General features: G+C 41.0%; 1 protein-coding gene across 1 annotated transcript in view; it reads right to left on the bottom strand.

Moving 5' to 3' along the window:
* Positions 1–21,445, bottom strand: part of LOXHD1 (lipoxygenase homology PLAT domains 1) — a gene marked incomplete at its 3' end in the record, with an annotated part of 155,757 nt that overhangs the window by 33,353 nt on the left and 100,959 nt on the right. The window contains exons 28-34 of the mRNA XM_084503075.1: positions 17,104–17,266; positions 14,162–14,316; positions 13,099–13,308; positions 11,574–11,697; positions 7,255–7,460; positions 2,698–2,883; positions 165–292 (exon numbers count right to left, since the gene is read on the bottom strand). Of these exons, the coding sequence (XP_084359201.1) occupies positions 165–292; positions 2,698–2,883; positions 7,255–7,460; positions 11,574–11,697; positions 13,099–13,308; positions 14,162–14,316; positions 17,104–17,266 (1,172 nt within the window). The remainder of the gene's footprint in view (positions 1–164; positions 293–2,697; positions 2,884–7,254; positions 7,461–11,573; positions 11,698–13,098; positions 13,309–14,161; positions 14,317–17,103; positions 17,267–21,445) is intronic.

The raw sequence follows: 21,445 nt of genomic DNA, 5'->3' as shown, positions 1-21,445 counted from the left end.
CTCTACTAAACACATTACAATAGCACTTAAAAAGAGCCCAGTTCAAAAGCAATAAAATCAATGAATTGCAGTGGGAGCATGATCAAGCCCCGGAAGGCTCTTGCCCTGAAACCAGAATCTGTCATCACTCCACTTCTAAGCAACAAAAATGACAGCTACTGTACCTGTCTCCATTTTTTTCCAGCTGTATCTCCTCGGTGTTCCCATTGGATCCAAAGACAGTCATGAAAATACTGGCATCCGTACCACCGCTTTCAATGTCTCCAGTCACAACCGTGACTTCATAGAGGATCTGGGGAGGATTTGAAATGATCAGATCTCATGCAAACAGCTGTCCTTAACCCACACAAAAGCCTGGGCAAAAGGCTAGACAGGCTCTGAGGGAGACCTGCTTCTTTGTAGGAAATAGTCACAACATGGATTCTTGGGTTTTCTCCATACTAATGCTTTCTGAGGCAAAGTGAGAGAATGAAACTTGCTATGGGACCATCACCTTTGCATAATTTAGGACTTTTGGGGCAGATTTTCTCAGCCTACACACACTCCAAGAGAAAGAGACATTCATTAGGATGAGAAAATGCTTGTGGCATGATGAGGACCTGATAAACATTCAATGAGAATTGAGTGTGCGGGTCTCCAGCACTCGGCTACAGGCTTCTCCTCCCACCCCTTCAGACCTTTGCCCAGCATTATTGAAAAATGCTCATTATTGAAAAAAAAAAGCTCCTAAAACCACATTTCTTTCTTTCCCTTGGCTGCAAAAGTGCTTCCCCCAAGTTCTTGGTGTCCACCTGAGTAACATTTAATCCAACACCATTAACAGGTTAAACACTTTTTATGGCAGAAAAATGCAGCTACCCTATCTCCCAATGGGATGTGTAGCACTGCATCTGGGAACACATCAGATTTCCCAGATCTCACACTTGAAAGGTATGCCAATTTGTAAAAAGCTGCTTGGCATCATTTTCACCTTATTAGCCTAACTTTGTTCTTTCCTCCTGACATGTGAATAATAAGATTCAGAATAAAATATTTCAAAAGCGTGCAAATCCCAGTGACTGTCAGTGGCATTAAGACTTCTGGGCCACTTAGAGGCTTTCGAGCCTGTGCCTATGGTAACAAGACCTCCAGACTTAAGAGGTGGACGAACATAAAAAATTAGCCCCAACAAAACTTTTCAAACAGTAAGCTGTTATGCAGATTTTATTGACCCGAATTGTAGCTGCCAGATAAATCAGCAGTGCAAAGGAATAATGCCATGGTAAAATTACTTTTCATGTTTGTTCAGACCTGAGCAACTTGTCCATCACATATTCATCCACACTTTTAAAATCGTAGTAGGGCAATATATTTGCTATAGGTAGGAGAAATACTCTAAACTATTTTAAATGTAGATTAAAGATTTTTAAGGACTGCAATGGATGTTATTTTCTTCACATTTGGAAAGCCAGATAACTCAGTTTAAAAGTACAGGAGTGAATATCAAGGCAAGAAGAAAATTAAATTGAAATGGGTGCATATGACTGTGTAGGGTCAAGCAAGAGCAAAGCAAACAAACAAACAACAAAAAAGCATGAACTTGTATTTGTCTTCTTTGAACTCTATTTAAAAACAACAACAACAACAACAAAAAAAAAACTAACTCACTTTCTAACTACACTTATTTATGAGGGAACAGTCCCAAGTTCCCTCAACTAGGAGACTGATCAGAAAGTCAAATGTGTACTTCTGATTTCACGATTCAAACATCTCCCCTGGTTTCCTACAAACCCTTCAGTGAGTTTCTGGCTCAACATCACAGAAAAAATGTTAGTTAGATGTGTCTATTTGTGGCATGCTTATGAAAATAAATATTCAGGACTGGGCTTTTAAAGGAAGACTGAAGTCCTCATTAACATCTATCTCAATCTAGAGGCAAGCCATCAGATCACTGATAGGGTTTTCAAACCTTATCCAGGAGGTTAAACAATCAATGTGAAGTTTTTAAGCTGTTAGATTTTAACCTTGGTATTCAGTCTGAAGGAGTTTATTTCCCCACTTACTGAAATCTGTGCTGAGTTGTTGAATCCTCCACAAATGCTAAAAATGTTAGCAAGCTTTTGTGCATGTGTGTAACAAAATATTTCAGGAGAATATATTTAGCTTGGGGATCAAGAGCAGCGTAAAGAAAAATTAATGTCCTTTGAAAGTGCAACCTCACTGCAAACAGAAACAAAACTATAGAGATTTAAAATTGCCATACAGGTATTAAACAGGGTATTATTGTCCCATTCATCTAGACTGGTATTTCTATTATAAATCTTACCTCCAAATTCAGCATAGCTCAGCTTTCCAATTTGTCCTTTGTTGAAATATGGCATAGCACACATTACATCAGATTTCTTATATTTGGATGGAAAGACAATATATTTTTCTACTGTTTGTTCAACTTTAATGTGCTATTCATTTTAAAGATCAAATTTACGAATGTCTCCATGTTTCAAGAGCTTCCTATTATTATTATTTTCTAACTGAATTAAGGTTTCCCAATCCCAGATTAGAAAAACTGATGTGTAGCCACACTATGCAGAGATTAAAATATCTTTCTCTGTAAGTAAAAGACAAACCACAATCATCAACCAAAGGATGACAACTGCTTGCACATGACCTATATCAGCACAGGGCTGTGCAACCACTACAGATGAGCCTAGAGCTTACCTTGAGACCGATGTTAACACAGTCTGCATCCAGGATGTTGAGAATTCGGGAGGTGAGACCATCGCCTTTGTCTCGGGCCAGCCAGCATTTACAGACAAAGTTGTACATGACACCCTTGGTGGGCACGACGATGGTGAGCTCTTCCACCAGCCAGCAGCTCTCAGGGGTAGCACCATCATGCCCCACCTGCAGAGTCACAGGGAAAACACCTGCTGGTTAAATGGAATTTCTTTGGAGGAGAGACGTGAATGCTGGTTTTAACCAGTGATGAGGGGTTAATGGCATTGACTACATACATTTTCATGTAAACCAATTCCACAGTGGAACAGAGCGAGCTGTGAAATAGTCTGTGCCACCCCTGCTCAGCAGGCAAGGCATCAATGTACAAGGTAGCCAATATGGGCAAGGGGGTGCAGGAAATCTGCTGCCATGCATGAGGAAAGGCAGGATGCTGCTATCCCCTAATGTAAGCAAAGGGATCATGAAATAGGCAGGCTGCCCTGACTCACATGAAAACATGTCCATCCTCTGACTACTTTACTTCAGCCCCTCTGACCACCAACCACTGTTGGCCAGTTCCTGGAGGCATCCGCTTCCATCTGTCCAACCCCTTCCACTGCTGTAGCAATGCTTAAAAGTGACTGTCCGAGGCTTCATAGACAAGATGAAAGATGCGTCTAGGCGAACATGCACGTGTATTATTCAAGCCCTTCTTCCCTCGCAAATCCGCGTCAGCATAAGTTGAATGCACGTATCAGGCTGTTTCTCTGTTTCCTATTTCCCCTGCCAGACCTAGTAAGGGCTCAGTGTGAGATGGAGAACTCCGTGTAACAGCTGATGGGCAGACTTCTCCAAAGACCCACACAAGTCCCTGTAAAGGATGCAAGAAATCCATCTCCTATTCAGATTTACAAGGAAGATTATGTATCTTAGCTGCTGTAAGAGACTCTTTCAGTCATGCAGTCATTCCAGTGAAATCTCTGCACATGAGAGGTTGGATAAAAGACCTCCCTACAGATCATTATTTTCAGAGCAAGTGTTATTCATGCCATTACTTGGAAAATGAGGCTCTTAGCTTTCATTTTTAAAAAATTAGGATATTTAGGGTTGCTCAGGAAATAATTTTAAATAACAAGTTCATCTAGGGTGATATATCTGCTATATCTAGGGTAATATATCTGCCATATCCTTTTTTTGCCCCCAAACAAGTGATCTTTTTTATCTGTCTCAGCCATCACTGCTATTAGGAATATTATTACTATACTAATGTCTCTGCAGCTGCAGAAAATTAAAGTTAACCACTAGGGAAATTTCAAGTCTACAATGGATGCATTAATTCTCCGATTCCAGGGGTGTGAGGTGAATGGGAATATCAACACTTACTTTCCTATTCCCCCTCTGCCAGGGTGGCTGCCCTTTTCTACACTGAAAGTTCCTCTGATAGTTTGTTTTTTCTAGACCCATTGCAGGATGGTGTGGACAAAGTGGTGGACAAGGTTCATGGCAATGGCTCTGCAGTGAAGCAGGGATGGAAGAGCTGGAGGTAAAATCGTGATTAATCCATTGAAGTCTGTTCTCCTGAGTTCATTACAGCCACCTCCTAATGCATTGTTCCAACACATGGCCAGGCACCAGATTTTCACAGCAACCTGTAACTCCAATGGTGTCAGTGGTGGGCCAGAAGAAAACGTCCTGCATTCTGGCTGCCTTGGGGAACCTGCACACAAGCAGATTTTCCACAGTCCCCAAGAATAATATTATAAAGTCACTGGGATTCATGAGCTCATTTCTGAATTTAATTTTAAGCCTGGTAAGAACAAATACCTGAATCCACCAATGTAGTTTGGACATGCATGCTGATATCAAGACAAGTTGTTTAGGCTGAGATATCTGAAGAAATTTGAATGCATTTCAGTGGCAGGTAAATCCTTGTTCTGTTTTGAAATTTTTTGTAACTCACACGCAGTGTGCTCTGGAGATTGCTGGGTTCTTCATCAAAAGTAAGGCACATTTTTTGTGCAGAGCAGCTGACACACACGTTGACCACAATAGGGGAAAAATGGGAGATAATCTGAAGGTGGACAGAAGGAAACAATGCCAAAGAAAAGAAAAAGAAGGGGAGTGGGTGGGAGGGTTTCTGTTAATTCTGAAAGGTTCTGAGAGTATTAGAAAGACCTGGTGGTCTTCCAGTATCAGGTCTCCCTATTCAGTGGACAACTGGACTTATACTTAATATACTTAATACTTCTATCTCCTTGGCTTTACTCTGTGCCTGTGACTGAGAAAGGCACTGAACCAGAACTGGTTTGGAAACACACAGAGCAGTGCAGGACTCTTTGAACACACCTGTGTCTCTCTGCAGCAGCTGCAGTCTAGGGACAAAGACACCTTTGTTCGATAAGAGAAAAAAATACTAAAACTGATTTTAAGAAGACAGCATAAACTGCCTGTAACCAATAACTCATATTACTTATTTTCGTGTCAGCACGTCTATTAAAGTACACCAGTAGCAAATATTATATCTGTAGGTTTACAAGACAGGTACAAATGGGCCCCTTTCAACTTACTTCATGCTCCACTGTTTCTGCTTGCACTGTAGGATATTTGCCACAGGAGGATAATGCCAAACTAAAAATGACATCACACTGCAAATGTTACAATCCTGCTAAATCCCAGAGTCTACTGCCTGGATTATACAGAGCGCTCCTGGAACCTTAATCCCCATGCTATGCTGTTTTCACATGGTAACTCATATTCACAACCTCCTGCCTCCTTCCAGAAGCAGCCAAATGCCAAATCTGAGAACGAACTGTTCCTCACTTTTCCCAAGTAGATAACTAGCAATTTTCTGTAGTGGCCCTGAACACTGCAATTTTCTACAAGGAAAATATGGACTGGTTCCATGGCAACCAATGCAGACTGGCATGTGGATATCATCACTGGGGTGTGGATGGACAAGAAGAGACCTTCCAAGCATAGGGCACTGCAGGAAGAAAGGCATAAAACCGGGTGCAGATGGCTCCTTCAGCCATGAGCCTGGGGATTACAAAATAAAAAGGAAAAATGAGCAAGAGATGAGGCAACAGACTGGTGGGATCACTGAGGTTAACAGTGAAAGAGTGCAGAAGAACATCATCCATCTTGAAAGCTACATGTTAATTATTTTTTCTAACTCTGCATTTCATTTGCAACTTTTTCTCTTCTTTCCCATTTGTAATCCTTGCCAAATAATTTCTTTTTCCTTCCTTCCCTCTATTTCCAAGTGTCTGCTCCTATTTTCTCCTATTCTCCGTCCTTTCCTCACCCTAATCACTGTTCCTTTTGCAGCTTTCTTGCCCATTTCCTTCCCCAGCCACCTCTCCCTCCCTCTCTGACACTGAGGGGTTATATGGGCTTTTTTCTCCTGCTCTGTGCCAGGCTAAGCAGGCTGGAAGAGATGCACATGCACACAGTCTGGAAGAGAAGGATTTATGCACTGGCTTCACTTTCAAGTTTGACCCAGAAATGGCTAGATAGAAAGTGCCTCTAATACCCATAATAACCATGCACTTGGAGTGCATTAAGGAAATATCAATGGCTTGATAATAAACTCAAATCTAGTATGGAGATTTCTCAAGTGTCAGAATCCATTGCATGAATGAAAATGAGTGGGAATGCTTCAGTCTATCGGCTGTTACAACTGCAAAGATTTTTTAATTAGTTAGGATTTCTCTATGTATTTCTTTCACTTGTCACTGTCTGAATACACAAGTATGCTCACCAATATATAGGTTTACTGTAACCCAGGGCATGGTGTAAAAATAAAATAAAATAAAAATGAGAAAATAAAATTAAAGAAAATAGGCTCACGAAGTCTTCAGATGCTCTTGTTTTCAGCACTTGGGGGCTGAAACAGGCGTTCAGGAGATGGAACTGCCATATGAAACAAGAATGATGTACACAAACTGTCTGGAAGATTCATGTGAAGTTTAGGCTCAGTGATGGAGAGTCTATGCAAATTCTGTCTCCCTAAGCCATAGCAGAAAAAATGGCTCCTGTTCTGAAATCCATTTGTGCACGTTACTTATGAATGATGATTAATTTTCTTCTCTAAGCCTGGATCCTCCAAGCTGTGAAAACAATTTTCATGTTTAGCTAGAAAATTATACAAGATGTGTTCTTCACTGCAGGCAATTTATGAAACCCAACTGGAAGTACTATAAGAATCAGCTAGGAAAAAAGACTGACAGAAGACTGCATCCTGGGAACCTTCACTGCATCTGTCAATAACAGGGCTTGGCTAAGAAAAAACAGTGCCAGAGATAGGACAGAACTGCAACATGTTACAACTTCCTTATATTTCGGGTTTATCTTCTGCCTCCCAAGGATGTCAGTTTTGCCAGACATAAAGAGTACTTCTTTCAGGTTTGGGTGCATATGAAATCTCATTAGCACATCCTCATTTACATTCATTTCAGACCCAAGTGTCTTTCTGTCACCAACTATGACAGGAACATGTAGTTTCCTTGGCTGTGCGTTTCATATGCCCCCCATGCTCACACTGCATTCACAAAGTACCTCCACTTTTTTGATCTCCCCAACGTCCAGGCCCCAAACAGAGAATTTCTCTACGGAGCCATCTGCAAACTCATCTTTTCCTTCTGGGAGATCCAGCCACAGCCTCTCCGTCTTCACTTTCTGGCCCATGATGATGATGTACACTCGGCTGTCGGTGCTGGAGTCGTACTCCGTGCCCGTCGTGACAGTGATGTGATATGGGATCACTGTAACAGACAGGTTTAATCATCAGAAAAGCACCACATATACACATGTATGCAAGACTTCAGAAAACCAGGGACTAATCCTATCAGAGAAAGCAGTTTTGCATGCTAAATAGCTTCATGTCCCATTGAATTCATTAGGAGAAGGGATAACACCATGCTGCACTGAGCTACAAATGAGTATGGAAAACCACTTTCACATGCACATTTCAGACTGAGTTCTGCAGGGGTTAAATTCCCCTGACAGCCCTGCTGGCTGCAAGGAGTTTATACAGGTATAATGCTGTCCAATTTCCTCCCTAATAGGCGACAGAACAGCAGAGGGCTTGAATTTTTATTTACACTGTGAGACCCTCCTGAAGATAAGAGGCTGAGGACATAAATCTTAAGTAGGCTGTTAGACGAAAACGATCTCACACTCACCATTCAATAAAGGCAACTAAGTCTACGCTGACTCCAAGGTAAACCATCACTGCCTGAATATCCCAGCACAGCTGCAACTGTTCTCTTTTGTGCTTTGCCCCAGGATGGCTGTGATCTATGGGGCAGCTCAGGGTTTCAGCCTCCCTTTGCAAATCCAGACTCTTTGTACTAAAGGCAGGCCAGTCGATAATTTTATGCATTACAAAATAATATTGATTGGAGGAAAAACCTTCAGGCCAAGGTTTAGGACTTCGTTTAGTTTTTCTCTGTGTGTGTGTATGTGCTTGTGTGTGTACGTGGTTTTCAGAAATTTCAGTTCAGCTGTTAAAAGGGAGGAAGTGCCAGACTGCTTTTCAAGTGCTTTCCAAAAGCTCATTTGGGTAGGCCGAGCGGGTGGTGCAGAATTAGAAGCTGAATACTCGTCTGATTTCTCAGAACATTTCTGCAAGGCTATCCAAGCTATTCTGAAAAGACTCCGAAATCTGAAACTTGCATTGCCACAGACTCAAAACTCAGCCCAGCTTCATCATCACTTTTCATTTTTCATGAGAGTTCATAAACCTTGACTAAAGCTTGGTTGGCTTTCAAATTACCATGATTTAAATCTAATTTTGCTTTATGATAACTAACAGTATTTTGAAGTGGAGATTAGAAACTTAATGAAAGCTCAGAATATTTGAACAATATCAGGGAAGTCATGAACTCATGCACACCAAATCTGCCCACCCTTCTGGACTGAGCAGAACCCAAAAAGGTTCATTCAGCCCCAGCCTGAGGCATCTGTGTACCAGCACAAAATGAACTGATGATTAGGCAAGACTTATTTTCTTCTTTATGGTATCATTTACATTTCAGTATGCACATCAGCATAATAATATGTGATGCCTTCTTCACAAAGTAACCATTGGAGCATCTGGTGTTAACAAGAGGAAAGGTTTAGCTGTAGGCAAGAGATTTTATAAGAATATTAAGGGTCCTGTTTAGAACAGCTCTAAAACAATATTTCTTTTATACAGTTTTTATCCTATCCTGTGACATACAAAGTTCACAGAACTATCAACTTTTCCAGCTGATGTTGAATCCTGGGACCAAAGTACTAGAAGCACCTATGTTGAAAATGTGAAGGCTATAAGAAATTATCATGCCCCACTTTAAATAATGGGCACAAATTATAGAGCAACCAGGCAGCAGGAAACATCTTTTGCTTTTTTTTCCTTTAAAGCAATGAAAGCAATCCTTTAATGTGTTTATATCCCTTCTCCATCGTCTTCTTCTTCCTCTGGGACTCTACAGCCCTACTTCTTAAATACCAGGAAAATGCAAAACCTGGAGTACATGGCCACACCTGAAGACAAGCCTGGGGCCAACCACAGATTCTCCAGCCCTTTTCCATGTGATCCCTGTGCCCTTAAGTCCCTGCACAGATTTTAGGTTGTTCAGGGGCACATGTCCTCCTTGCAGGGCACTAGGTTTCATGAGGGCTGTGGAGCAGGGTTCTTAGTCCAGACCTGAGAAGATTACTAGTCAACAGGGCTTGTCTCTATACTCCATCCTGACATCAACCCTTACCCTCAGAAGTATTCACTCATCTTGACCATGGGAGAGTCAGAACCAGGCTGCTCAAACCATCACTCCCTTTCCCAGGCAGCTCCCAATACCACTTCCCTAATCGACTAATTAACAGCTGGGTCTTTATACTGCTCAGGAGGTGCCTGTCTAGCTCACACAGCCCATCTTATCTGACATTCCTTCGAAATGCATTTCCTTAATGAGGCCATGTCACTGCGACAGGGATAGAGGTGGTGACAAGCTCCAGGACTCAAGGAAGAAGGACCACCCTGGCACAATGGGGAGGATGGGAACTATCTCAGCGCTGCTGGAGACAGGTTCTCATGGGAGTAATGCTGAAGCTTTACCCATTATTTGAGAAATGACAAGGAATGCCAACATGGCAGATGTTACCCATTGTCTCACCACAGAAGTAATATCAGAAAGAACATGGGAATCACTTATTTTTCGTTTGAGCACAATATGGGATTACAAAAAAAGCGTTGCCCCAAGACACAGTTACAGCCTGCGTTAAACAATGCACAGCAATATGTCGGCTTCACAGCTTAAAGCCTGGAGACATGCAACTCAGATAGCACATCACAGCAGCAGCTACGGGGCATCAGCTGAGCTGCAGTAACCAGCTCCCTTGGTCCATGTAAGTGAAGCCTACCTTAAACTCCTAAATTAAATTACATCATTTTGTACTTGGCTCACCATAGAAGTTTAAGGCAAGGCTAATTATTTTCTGTTCAACATGGACTAAGTAAACATATACAGACAGTAACAGCAACTCATCTGATACTCAGTTCCCTGTTAAAACACGTCTGAAATCTTGATTTAAGCTAAAAGACCTGCTGGAGGATAATAAAACACTATAAGTATAATTTAAATGGTAAATCAGCATACAGGAACTTAGAAGTAATCAAAAGGTATACAAACACAGAGAAAAAGACCTGTATCATACTGAGATTATAAAGGAAAATCAACGGACTGGGAAGTTTTCCACAAAGGCCAACTTCAGCTGACCAACACTGGTCTTCTGGTTTTCCTTCAGAGCCAGGGCAGAAGCAAAACCTGTGCAATTTTTTAAACTGCAATCCAGAAACAGACTTTTGTATTCAGCTTTATTTGTCTTAAGAACCAGAGCCTAACAATGCAACTTTACACCAGGTCAATCAACTGCTTCCATCAGCTATTTCAGCAGAAACCTCAGCCCAGGTTGCCTGGACTTCTTGGAGCAACAGCACTTTCAGACTCTCCTCTGCCACACAGTTATAAGAACCCTCATTCTAACAACAAGGTCCCAGACAAAGCTGGTTTTCTGAGAGCAGAGAGACTTTTCTGTGCTCTTGCTCAGCTCTCTGTATCCCACTCTCCTCTCTACCTGACAGCAGCTGTAACGCAGCTATGTGTTGCAAGAAGAAAAACTGCGGAGATACAAAGCTAATCACACTCAAATTCATACTAAACAAACACCTTGGTGATGAGGCACTACCAGTTTGATCCTGAAATGGGAAGGTGGCTGAAGCATGGTAAATAGGGTCTCAAGATATTTAAAGCCTTCTTTGTTAATTCATGTCTAATATGCTGCATGAAACAACATCTTGAGTAAGTCAAAGAAGAGATAAAGGAGGAAAAAACATCTGATATCAGCAATGAGAGCTATATTAAGGAATCACATAGAAAAGTACCTCTTATAGTCCAAGAGAGGATCTTTTGGTGATAATGGCTGACTTTTCTATGGTCCCTCCCTTTAGATACTTTAAAGGATACTTCAGACAAAATTATACAATACTTGCATAAGCTGTATTCCCTTCACTGTATCAGTCCCCTTTATTCAGAGTGCACCACCACCCTTTCTTCTCCCCAGCTCTGAAGTGATGTATGCAGTGGTCATTGGTGGAAGGGGAGGGAGTATGAGTCTTCAGGTCTATGGGTTTTTATTTTTATTTTTTATTTATGTTTAGTTCTGAAGAGTCCTTGTGACACTTCAGCCATTCCCAAAGTGGCCACACCATAAGGTGAAGGGAAGCAATTTGCTGTTCTGCCTCTCCTTGCTCTTCACCAGGACAAACACATCTCCTCGAGGAGGGAAAGCCAAGAGCACACGCATGCATGCAACCAGACACGTTGCTCACTTACATAATCCTTCTTCTGCTGCCTTGACCAAACGGGATTTTCTCTTTTCCTTCATGTCTGCGTTGCTATCCTGACTTGACAGGCTGAGAGACGAACCACTCAGGCTGTTCCGTTCACCATCATAGCTCTAATTAGAAAGGCATGTTAGGCAGGGTAATGAGGTTCAGTGCTCACCATGTTGTCAGCTGTTCCTATGTACCTCAGAGAACAACTTGATGAGAAATGCCTCTAGTTCCCCAGGTAGCTTTTGGCTCAGTGTAGCTCAAATACATACAGCTTGTAATATACTTCAGGTCATTTATTTACCTTATTGTAGTAACTTTGACAGGCTGTTTTGGATGTGTGTTATAATAAAATAAAATATAATGGACCTAATAGACTTTAATGGTATGTTTGACTTTTCTTCTACCTGTGTGAGCAATAACAACAGAAAATTCAGACAGATGGAACAGTGCCAGATTTGCTTATCAGGTGTCAGACTAAATTTCCTAGCACAGGTTAAAGAGTGTAAGAGGGAGACTACTCCAAAACTGGATGATGCAAAACATCTATTGTATTAGAAAGTTATTGCAGACGTGTTCACTGTCACTGTACAATAAACGTGGTGATTTTACCACACAGTCACATAACTAAAAAAAAAGTGATTATTTTTTCCTCACTATGAATTAATATCAGCAATGGGGTAAGCCTGACCACAAAAATTCATAGCATTGTCTGCTGCAGTTTTATGAGAGGGCATATGGCAATACTCATCCATGGTGTAACTCTTCTTACATCCATTCCAGATGAGACTGGCACAATTTCATTGATGATAATTTTAGTGGTAACTTTCAATTAAAATGTCACTGTGTTTTGCTAAGTGGACTCCTTAAATACTATACACTTATAATCAGCTGCTTTATTATGCATCACTGTATAGAAGGAAGAGAGGTCTATTAATCTTGTTTGCTAATTTTAATTAGTGCATGTACCTTGAATTTCAATTAGTTATATTAGCCTGATAAAACAATATAGAATGTGCAACTAGAAAGGGCATTTCACTAAAAAGCATTTGGTGCTCTGAAAGGTAGCAGCAGAACTAGTCTTTTGATGTTCAGCATCAGTGGAAAAAGAAGATGAAAAGTTAAAGTCCATACAGTCCAGTAAGAGTGAAGCTGAAGGACCCAGTATTTTGGCTTGAGGACTTAGAATGGTGGGACCTGTAACTAACCTACTTTGTGGGCACAGCAAGGAGAGCAGCAGGGAAATACACTCTGCTGTGCACTAGAAAGGCATTTTGACCCTCAGCTGAAGAGTTTCATTTACAGTCCTTGATTTTTCTATTCATATTTCAAATTACAGTACTAGCGATACTGAGCTGAGAGTGGCCACACTTTCAGTTCTTGTCTGAATGTCACAAATTCAATTTGGATAAGCTAAAAACCATAAGTCCCTAACAAGCCATCATGGACTTCAACCAAATATTCAACTGTTTTATTTTTATTAGTAGCAATTAGGCTGGGATTGCAGCTTTGAGCTGTAACTGTACCTGTTCATAAAGAGTACGCTCTATCTTTTTGTCCTCTTTCTTTTTGGAGAGCCAGCGTTCGCACAGGAACACGAACGATTCCTCTGTGGTCTCGTCCAGGATCTCTACTTTTTCCAGGAACCAGTCAGGACTGAACATGCTATTGTCGTGACGAATCTTGATCTTGTACAAAATGCCGAGGTCCACAGCCTGTATTGTAAATGTGTCCTCCTACAGGGTGTTCAACAGCAGTTGCTTCTGTTAATGAGCTCTGCACAGATCATCTACCAGACAAAAGCAAACGGAGTCTATGCTGCACAACATGTGTTTAAATTCTGTCTCACCTGATGGCATTTGATTAAAAGCTTTACAATGGTATGTAGAGGCATCTCTGTGCATTAAAACTGTTCTGCAGGGGAGCATTTTGAAGCACTCTTCTGCTATGAGGGCAACTGCACAAAATGTTACTTCCACAGTGAATTAGAATATCCTGGAATTTTACCTCTTGATTTTTAAGTCTAAGTAAGACTTCCCTTTCTAATCCAGTTAGATTTATATGGACTGTCCAGATAAGACAATCTTTGCCATCATTTTATCTGAGTATCATCATATGAGGCTGTGAATATGATTCATGGACTTTCTGACTGCAGAAAACCACTTTTGGAGTTATTTTGCCAAGGACAGGCACAGTTTAAGATCCATTAATTTATTATGCTCTAAAGTAAATTATAATATACAGCATGTATGTGCAAACCAGTTGCAGATAGGGTAGAGGAATGAGAGACCTCAGGTTTTGTGTGGTTTCAAACCTGCAACTAAAAATTCAAGACAGTCTGTGTAGACAAAGCTCAAAATTGGTCTCTACCAGCAACTTCACAGAAACACCTACCTATTTGCTGCAGTGCCTGCCAGTTGTAATACATAGCTGACAATCCACACAAAGCATTTTAAGAGGTAATGAAGATGGTAAATGGAATCAATCAATTCATCCCTCATAGGAAATCTCAGCCTATAAAGACAGTCATGCAGTTGGTAGGTTAAAGGCTGCAAAACATCAAGTGTTATTAACCCGTTGCAATCATACCTGTCCTCTTTCAAACTTGTTGAAGCTTGTTTCAGATTTGCTGAGTTTCCTCTCTCCAGTGTCCCCCAGATCTCCATAGATATTCAGGAAAACATTAGCATCTGTCCCAGCACCGTAGATATCTCCAGTGAACACGCTGATTTTGTATGTGTGAACTGCAGTAGGAAGTGGAGATGTGATTTCTGGCCAGGTGAGTTCTCAACGTCTATCTTAGATACTGAATTTGCCTAAGAAGGTGGTCCCCAGACTTTCTGCTAATTACTCAGTTCCTGGGGAGTTAAAATCCCATATGCTTTATCCTTCTGTGCTTCTGATAATGATCCCAAGGTTGGGGAAGCACTCGACTGAAATTTGCTGACTTTCCTTTTCTCCATCTAATCAATGCCTGCATATTGCTTTGATCACACAGTATGTAGTTAAAAATGCAAAGAATCATTATGGTTATTACTGGATGCGAAGTCAATAGGAGGTGAGGAAACTCAACACCTTTTTGTACTGAGGCCCAAGGGACCTACATCTGAGAAGAAGTGGTTCAGTGTTGTGCATCCTTAATACTCCATCTTCCATAAACAAACTCCAGGGATTCAGATGTGCAATTATTACTAGAGTTAATGGCATGTATCTCTATAAATTCCCCAAACAGAAAGAGAACATGTTTCTGGGTACTTTTTTTTTCAGACAATATTTAATTAAGGAAGTGTTGAGATGTGTTGTTTAAGTATCCTTTCTCTTTTTCTTGCTCAATGATGATCCAATAAAGCCCCATCAAATCTTTAATAATGTGCTTTAATAAACCTGTTAAATACTCCTTTTTCTATTTTGCTACTCTTTTCCTAATTACATAGGGAAAACAAATCAAGAACATCTTCTCAAGGAAAACAATTAGGAACTGTGCAAGTCTCTGATTACCCTGGTGACATGCAAGCCCTAGAGAATGCCTCCTTGCAAATCCAATGGCAATACAGATGAGGAAGAGGGACAAAGTCTTAGTCATGGAGATTTGCTACATATGTTGTTAATATTCTTCTTTGTACCTTAACAACATCATAGAAAATATAAATCATGTTTTTTCCTTCTTTCCCAATAAAACAGAGATTATTCTTCTTAGTACATGAAATATTTCCATTTATTTCTCTAAAAAAAGTATCAAAATCTTCACATGAGAGCATTTATAGGTTAGATACAATGCCAGACTTTCTGGTTTGCCTCTCCATATTATGTTTATACACAGCTGCAGCTTTGTGTTTGAGTGACAACTGCCACATTAGTAATGAAGGAAGGAACGCATACAGTCTAATTAGTCACTTCATCTCTCTTTGTTTTTTGCTTGTCATTTCCGGACACCTTCAGGACTGAAATGCAGACTTAACCCTAAATCTCAGCCAAAAGAAATATTCAGTTATTCAAATACCTATCCCATAGTTTGTAGAACTTGTTTTAAGGATTTGGGTTTAGCAAGAAAAAATGGGCCACCCAGATTAGTTAACACATGATAGTGACCACAAGGCAAAATGACATGGGTTAGTAGGTTAAAGTATGTCATGAAGATATCTAGCAGTCATGGTGCTTACTAACTGATAATACAACTGTCTTTTCCTCCATCAGAAAAAATAATAATATAGTTAAATAAATAAATAAAATATCACATAAGCTACCAAGTAGTTCCTAACAGATGGAAAGAGTACACCTTTCTCTTCTAAAGGAACAGCGCAAAGGCTGCACTCCATACAAAGTGCCTCTACAGACACCACACAAAGCACCTCTATACTTCCTTGACAGTAGAAAACGCTTAGCATTCATATATATTCCACCCTGACAATGGTGTACTGTAAATGCAAATCAGGCTGAGAGAAAAGAAACAGAGGAATGATTTCCTCTGTTGAATCATCTTGTTACCAGATGCAAGAACCAAGAATGAAGATGGCAGCTGCATTCAATTTGCTCTGCTCAGGATACAGGAAGGTTCACAACTTCTTCCAAGGGCAGAGGAGCTCAATGAGGGAAAAGGAGGTCCTAGCGAAAGAAAGAGTTAGGAACAGCCAGGCATACAGGGAAGCAAAGAGTTGAGGATGAAATATCAGTTGTTTCAGGTACTTGTACCATGAGGGTCAAACACGGAATCTGAACACTTTATAAGATTGAACAGTAAATAGAGCTGGTAAATAAATTATTCTGCTCCCCAGAAACATTTGAATGAGGTGAGGGTGGCTGCCTAGAGCCAAATTTTTAGAGGGTATTTGTATGTACAGAATCACAGAATCACAGAATTTCTAGGTTGGAAGAGACCTCAAGATCATCGAGTCCAACCTCTGACCTAACACTAACAGTCCCCACTAAACCATATCCCTAAGCTCTACATCTAAACGTCTTTTGAAGACTTCCAGGGATGGTGACTCCACCACTTCCCTGGGCAGCCTGTTCCAATGCCACCACTTCCCTGGGCAGCCTGTTCCAATGAAAATGTACCTGGAGAGCATTGTAAAAATAGCTTTGGGAGGAAAGAGGAGCATGAATCAGACTGACAGGGTAGGATAAGAATGGGTGGAGTGCACAAGACAGGTGAATTTGGGCAAGCATGTAAAGATGTTTGCAGAGTCTAGAAGACAAGGTCAAGATATTGCGAATTTGCTGTACATCAAAAGAGATGTGCTAACTATGCCTGTGTGGAAGGGTGGCTGCAATGGGCTTTTAAATACCCTACAGGAAAACAATACAGTTATTACATGGGAGTGCTTCAGGTGTAAAGTGCTTCAGACCACGGGATGGGAAGAGAAAGAATAGTGAACAGGCAGTATCAACAGTACATTTGCTTGAACTACACATCCAAACACTTCCCCCCTCCCCCCCCCAAAACAAAACAAAACAAAACAAAACAAACAAACAAACAAAAACAGATAAATAACAGATAAATACACCTCTTTCTACTCCTACCATAGTATTACCTTCTAATGGGTCTTCAACCTCTTCCTCTATCTGTTTGAGTGTCCCGTCCTTCATGAGCTTTTCAGTAAAGATATCAGATGGTACCAGTTCTCTGACAATCTCACCATCATCTTCAGACTTTGCAAGCCATCTTTCACATGGAAATGTGACAGTTTCTGAGCCCTTAAGTAGACAGGACAGAGAAGCTTCTCAAAACAAAGCGAACACGAGCTAGCATTCCTCCTTTGAAAACACTACCCTGACATGCAAGCAAGGATTTTCAATTCATGTATGCATGCCTGTGTAAGTATACACAGACCTGAAAGAGTAGGCATGGCAGCAAACAACCCACACAGGTATGGTTGTTGAGACAAAGCAGAACAGAGTGCATCTTTACATGACAAAATATTTCAGTCATTCAGACTCCAGGAAGAAGATATCTGAGGACGCTGAGAAGAAGCTCTGAACATGTAGCAGAGACCAGTATTCCCAAAGGCTGTGTGAGACTGGCTACACGACCCAGTAGATCATTGTCCTCTACGATAACCTGTGGGTTCCAGTTTTTGATCTTGCACATTCCTAATCAGGACTGCACCATTTCCACTGAAGCTATGTTTTATTGAGACTCTGCAGTCCCTCTTCTATCCTTACTCAGGCAGCATTCTCTTTGAAGTCAGTATTTTTTTATTTTTATTTATTTATTTATTTTTCTGAGTCAATACTTCAAGATTTTGCCATGCAATTTTCTGACTCAAGCTGGTTTCCAGGCAATTCCCATACGTGCATTAAGAGGACAAAAATACCGAATTTTTGATCCTTTGTTTTGACTCACTTTGGTGGAAACAAATATGATTCCTATCATCAAAGAAACAAAAACAATAGAACATGTGTTTTCCACTTAGTAAACAAAATCAGTCCCAGGCTACTCATTAGGAACAGACTCCTGTAAGGCCTCCAAGATGGTTGGTAAGAGGCAGGAGATGTTCTGTGTGCTGGGCACCCCAGGCTATGTCTCCGTAAAGGAATGGGCATGAGCCATCACGCAAATTGCACAGACCACAAGTCTGAACTGAAAAAAATGTTCAGCTCACAGCAACAAAATAGAAAAAACGGCCCTTTCCTTACTGACCACTTCAGCATTTCTATTCTTTAGTAGCACAGGGGCTTTCTGCTGTGTCCAGTAGCTTATCTGTCACTGAGCTGTTACTTATAGAGTACTGTCCCCCTTAATTATTCCCACGGTTATTTATCAAGTTAACATAGGGCCACTTCTTCATTATTTATTTTTTATTATTTATTATTTATTTTTTATTATTTATTATGTATTTATTTTTTTTGCTATTTAAAACTACTAAAAAGTTATATAATTTTATATAATATTTTTGTTATTTATTTTTTATATATATGTAACATAGTTATATACTAAAAAAGAAAGCTCTGTCTGTTACAATATCGAGCATCGTTATTGCTGGATAATATCACAACAGTCTTGAGCAGCTGGCTCCTGCCCTCCCAGACATGCTCACTGGGGAGGAATGGGCTGTGCACCTCAGATCAGTCCCCGCTAACCTGGTATGACCAGGTCATCATGCAGATCCCTGAAAAGATGAGGAGCAGGTGAGAAGCAGGAGCTGAACACCCCCAAGGGGCTTGTGTGATACAGCCGTTAAGTGTCCTGCTGGAGCCTGCTGCAGAACTATCCTTTGAACCCAGATAGCCCAAATCTGTCAATACAAAACAATTTATCCTCCTTTCTGCTGCTCCATGTGATGCTGGTAGTTAACCCCAGACTTGAAATCCTTAAGCCCATAAGGTATTTTGGAGCATGACTTTTTACACAGTGTCAAACAGTTTGACACACAGTACGTTAGATGATTTCAAATATTTTACTCTGAAGTGATTTTTGTGCTGTATAAACAAAATACAGTGCTTAACATCTGGCCACACCGCTACTTCTGCATCTTTATTTCTGCACTGTCTCTCTGACCACATAACCCATGTTACCTCGCTGTACGCCAAGCCAACAAACAGCAATTGCAGTCCTTATCTCCCCACTTACATTTTGGGAAGAGAGGCCTTTCCAGAGCAATGTTTCAGTGATGAAACTCTCTCCTCCCAGTAGAGATCCCACTTCAGTCACTTCTCTTGCTGAAGCTTTTAACTGCTCCTTAAAGCTGATAATGTTGTTCATCCATGCCATTGATACGATCCCTGTTTATTTGGTAATAGGACATCTAGGGACTTGAGTGCCTGCACAGTTGTGCATAATGTGCAGTTACTGCAAGAGTTAATTGTGTCATTATTGTTAATCACCATGACATTGCCGCGGTTTTTATTGGAGCTTCCTTGTTAGTGATTGCATTAATATTTAAGTGACGTTAAGTGCACAGTTTTATGTTAGCCACAGTAAAATCCTCTTGCAGCTCCAAACAGAATTTGTTTCATTAGAGTTTGAGCCTGGCCCTAAGCTAGAGGCAGGGTGTGACAGTGTGTTAACAGTCAGTTCTTTGCCCTTCTCCAAGTTGTAACAAATGAAAATAATTATCAGATATAATTGGCATGCCAAGACAGAGCTTTATTGGCATGCGACAATTCTAGTTTCTTACCCAAGTGCTTTCAATTTAATCTGAAAAGTTACTGACCTCATTTTTCTTTTGCAGCATTACAGATACATCCAGACACATCTTAGCAGTCTAATCAGGTAGCACAGCTTTTAGAAGTGTTGGCAGCATATTGCTATCCTGTGGCAGGTCATAATATCCTGCGGCTGATCAGCGGCATCATGCAGTGCTCTGCTTTCTTCTTTTTTTCCCATGCCATAATCAAAAGATCAGCGGAATTGTAAATCTCTCCATTTTTAAGGTGTTAGTCGCTTTCCTCCCTTCCTCCACCTCCCCAGGTTTCTTGCTGTCTGTCCTTCAAAACCTCTGTAATGACTGCACAGCCGTGGAGCCCTGAGCACCTTTCTGGGGTGATGGCAGAGCACTTCACACTGAACTGTCAGAGTTTCCCAAAGTGTTTGGTCAACCACAGGTATAGAAAGAGGGAGCCCAGGAATCTCTTTTCACTTGGTTTCCATGCCTTTGCAGAGCACACTCTTTGTTTTTCCTAGTCCCTGACCAAGAACACATCATCGTCTTGCTCAACAATGTAATCCAGCTGTACAAGATTAGGGTTAGTCAATACACAGGGAGAGGACCTGACAACAGCAGACTGGCAAAAAATATGATCAGGAGCAAGCAATGAGTACTGGTTTGTGTGGAAACTTGTATAACAAGTATAAACAAGCTTGAGTGTAATGAGAAGGTTCAAGGCAGTTGTTTTAGTCGCTCAGTGAGGCAAAGAGTAAAGTCTACCCCTGAAATTATGAAGGAGGAAACAAGATGAACAGTAAGTTCACCACATCTGAGCACACCAATGCTAGATATCAGAAGCTGCTTGAGGAAGGGGCAGACCTAAGCAATGGGATAGAGATGAAAGCTTAAATCCACTCAATGAGGGGAGGAAGGACAAGGCAGAGGACAGAGCCCAGGTGCTCCCAAATACAGCCACTGCCCAGAATTCTGAACTGGCCCTGAAAGAGGTGATTTTCTTCTGAATCTTCTGATTTTCTTCCTGGCAGCCACACTCATTCCTGTTCCTACAGCCAGCACCCAAGGCAGGGCCAAGGAACAGCTTCTTGTGTGGAGAGGTTCAAGACCTCCAATTTGGCTGCACTCTGTTAAACCTGTTGGCACGTGCAACCATAAGTCCTGTGGCCTAACTCAATGATTCTTACAAATGATTATGGGACTTACACTGCTGGGCCTTTTGGTTGCCCTCATTGTAATATTCCCTGCATTTACTCTGCCAGAATTAGGGGACTGATTAAAAATTTATTGTCCATGTTTAGCATCAATACTATTTATTTTTAAATGATGAATCTAATTTCTTCACTGTGATTGGTCAAAACAAATCTATTCATGAAAATATGTAGCTTTGGTCTCTCATATTACTCAAATCCACCATTATTTGAGCCCTGAAGAAGATATATGACCCTTGCACACAGATATCTGATCAAGTCTTTGGCAGTCTGCGATGCCTAGCCACAAAGGTGGAGTTGTCCACAAGGACAACTGTTCAGGCCCATAGTTCCTTGGCTGAACTTGCACAGCAGTAGGTACAAACTCAGGAATCTCCCCTCTCAGCCCAGCAAGACAGCCAGCACAATGTTGCTTCCAAATCCAGCAGGCAGATCGCTCCTTCAAACCAAGGACAGTAGCAAAAACAGTAGCAAAAACCCCCAAGGGTTAAGGAAAAATATCACTGCTATCCTCCCATCCATTGCCAGGAGAAAATACCTTTCATTCTATTAAAAAGTTA

Source organism: Aythya ferina (assembly GCF_964211825.1).
Source record: "Aythya ferina genome assembly, chromosome: Z".
NCBI classification, from domain to species: Eukaryota; Metazoa; Chordata; class Aves; order Anseriformes; family Anatidae; genus Aythya; species Aythya ferina.
The sequence above is the reverse complement of the archived record's forward strand: the minus strand, read 5'-3'. Positions and strand labels throughout refer to the sequence as shown.